This window comes from Octopus bimaculoides, chromosome 1, assembly GCF_001194135.2.
Source record: "Octopus bimaculoides isolate UCB-OBI-ISO-001 chromosome 1, ASM119413v2, whole genome shotgun sequence".
Taxonomy (NCBI): Eukaryota; Metazoa; Mollusca; class Cephalopoda; order Octopoda; family Octopodidae; genus Octopus; species Octopus bimaculoides.
The window spans coordinates 146,580,915-146,581,811 of record NC_068981.1 but is presented as its reverse complement, the minus strand read 5'-3'; the positions used below and the strand labels follow the sequence as shown (position 1 = coordinate 146,581,811).

The following is an 897-nucleotide window of genomic DNA, read 5'->3' as shown; positions in this document are numbered from 1 at the left end:
TATATATATATATATATATATATATATATATATATATGTTCATGTGTATGTATCTTTGTGTTTGTCTCCCAAAAGGATGAAAGGTAAAGTCAACTCCGACAGAATTTGAACTCAGAACATAAAGACAGATGACATGCCACTAAACATTTTGTCTGGCATGCTTATGATTCTGCCAGTTCACTCACCACTATAGTAGTAGTAGTAGTAGTAGTAATAGTAATGGTCTCAAATTTTTGGTACAAGGCCAGCAATTTCAGGGGAGGAGTTAAGTCGATTAAATTGACCTCAGTGCTCAAATGCTACTTATTTTATAGACATGGAAAAGAGGAAAAGCAGAGTTGACCCTGGTAGCATTTGAACCCAGAATGTAAAGATGGACAAAATACCTCTCAGCATTTTTTCCTGGCATAGTAATGATTCTGCCAGCTCACCACCTTAACTACAACAAAAGTAATGAAAATAATAATGATTGTAAAATTACTTGAAACTTCAAAAATAATGTTGGATGCACTTTGGCATTTAGGATGTTTATCTTAACAAGTGATATTATATATATTTAGTATAATGAAAGTTAACAGTGTTTGTGTGTAGGTGTGTTAATCATAAATAGTCTACTTTCTCATGTCTTCTCAAAGACTTTTAGAAAGTTATTTGAATAATTGTTTCTTTCATTCTTTCTCTTCAGGGAAGGATTTTAATGAAACTACAAAAATTATCTTGAAATTCCAGTCCGCAGTTGTGAAAAGGTAAGGTTCTCTGGTGATTTTTTAAAATAGATTTTATGCCAGAGACAATATGGGAATAGACTGAATGGAAAAATATCTGGTTCTCAATGTTTGGTTCTGGTACAACAACTAAAGTATAAATAGTATTAGTTCTGCATGTATATATATATAT

General features: G+C 31.5%; 1 protein-coding gene across 3 annotated transcripts in view; it reads left to right on the top strand.

Annotated features, from left to right (window-relative positions):
• LOC106883578 (GATOR complex protein Iml1) overlaps positions 1–897 on the top strand; it is a 131,247-nt gene that overhangs the window by 127,527 nt on the left and 2,823 nt on the right. For all 3 annotated transcript variants that reach the window (XM_052971325.1, XM_052971318.1, XM_052971322.1), the window contains one exon: positions 686–746. In XM_052971325.1, the coding sequence (XP_052827285.1) occupies positions 686–746 (61 nt within the window). The remainder of the gene's footprint in view (positions 1–685; positions 747–897) is intronic.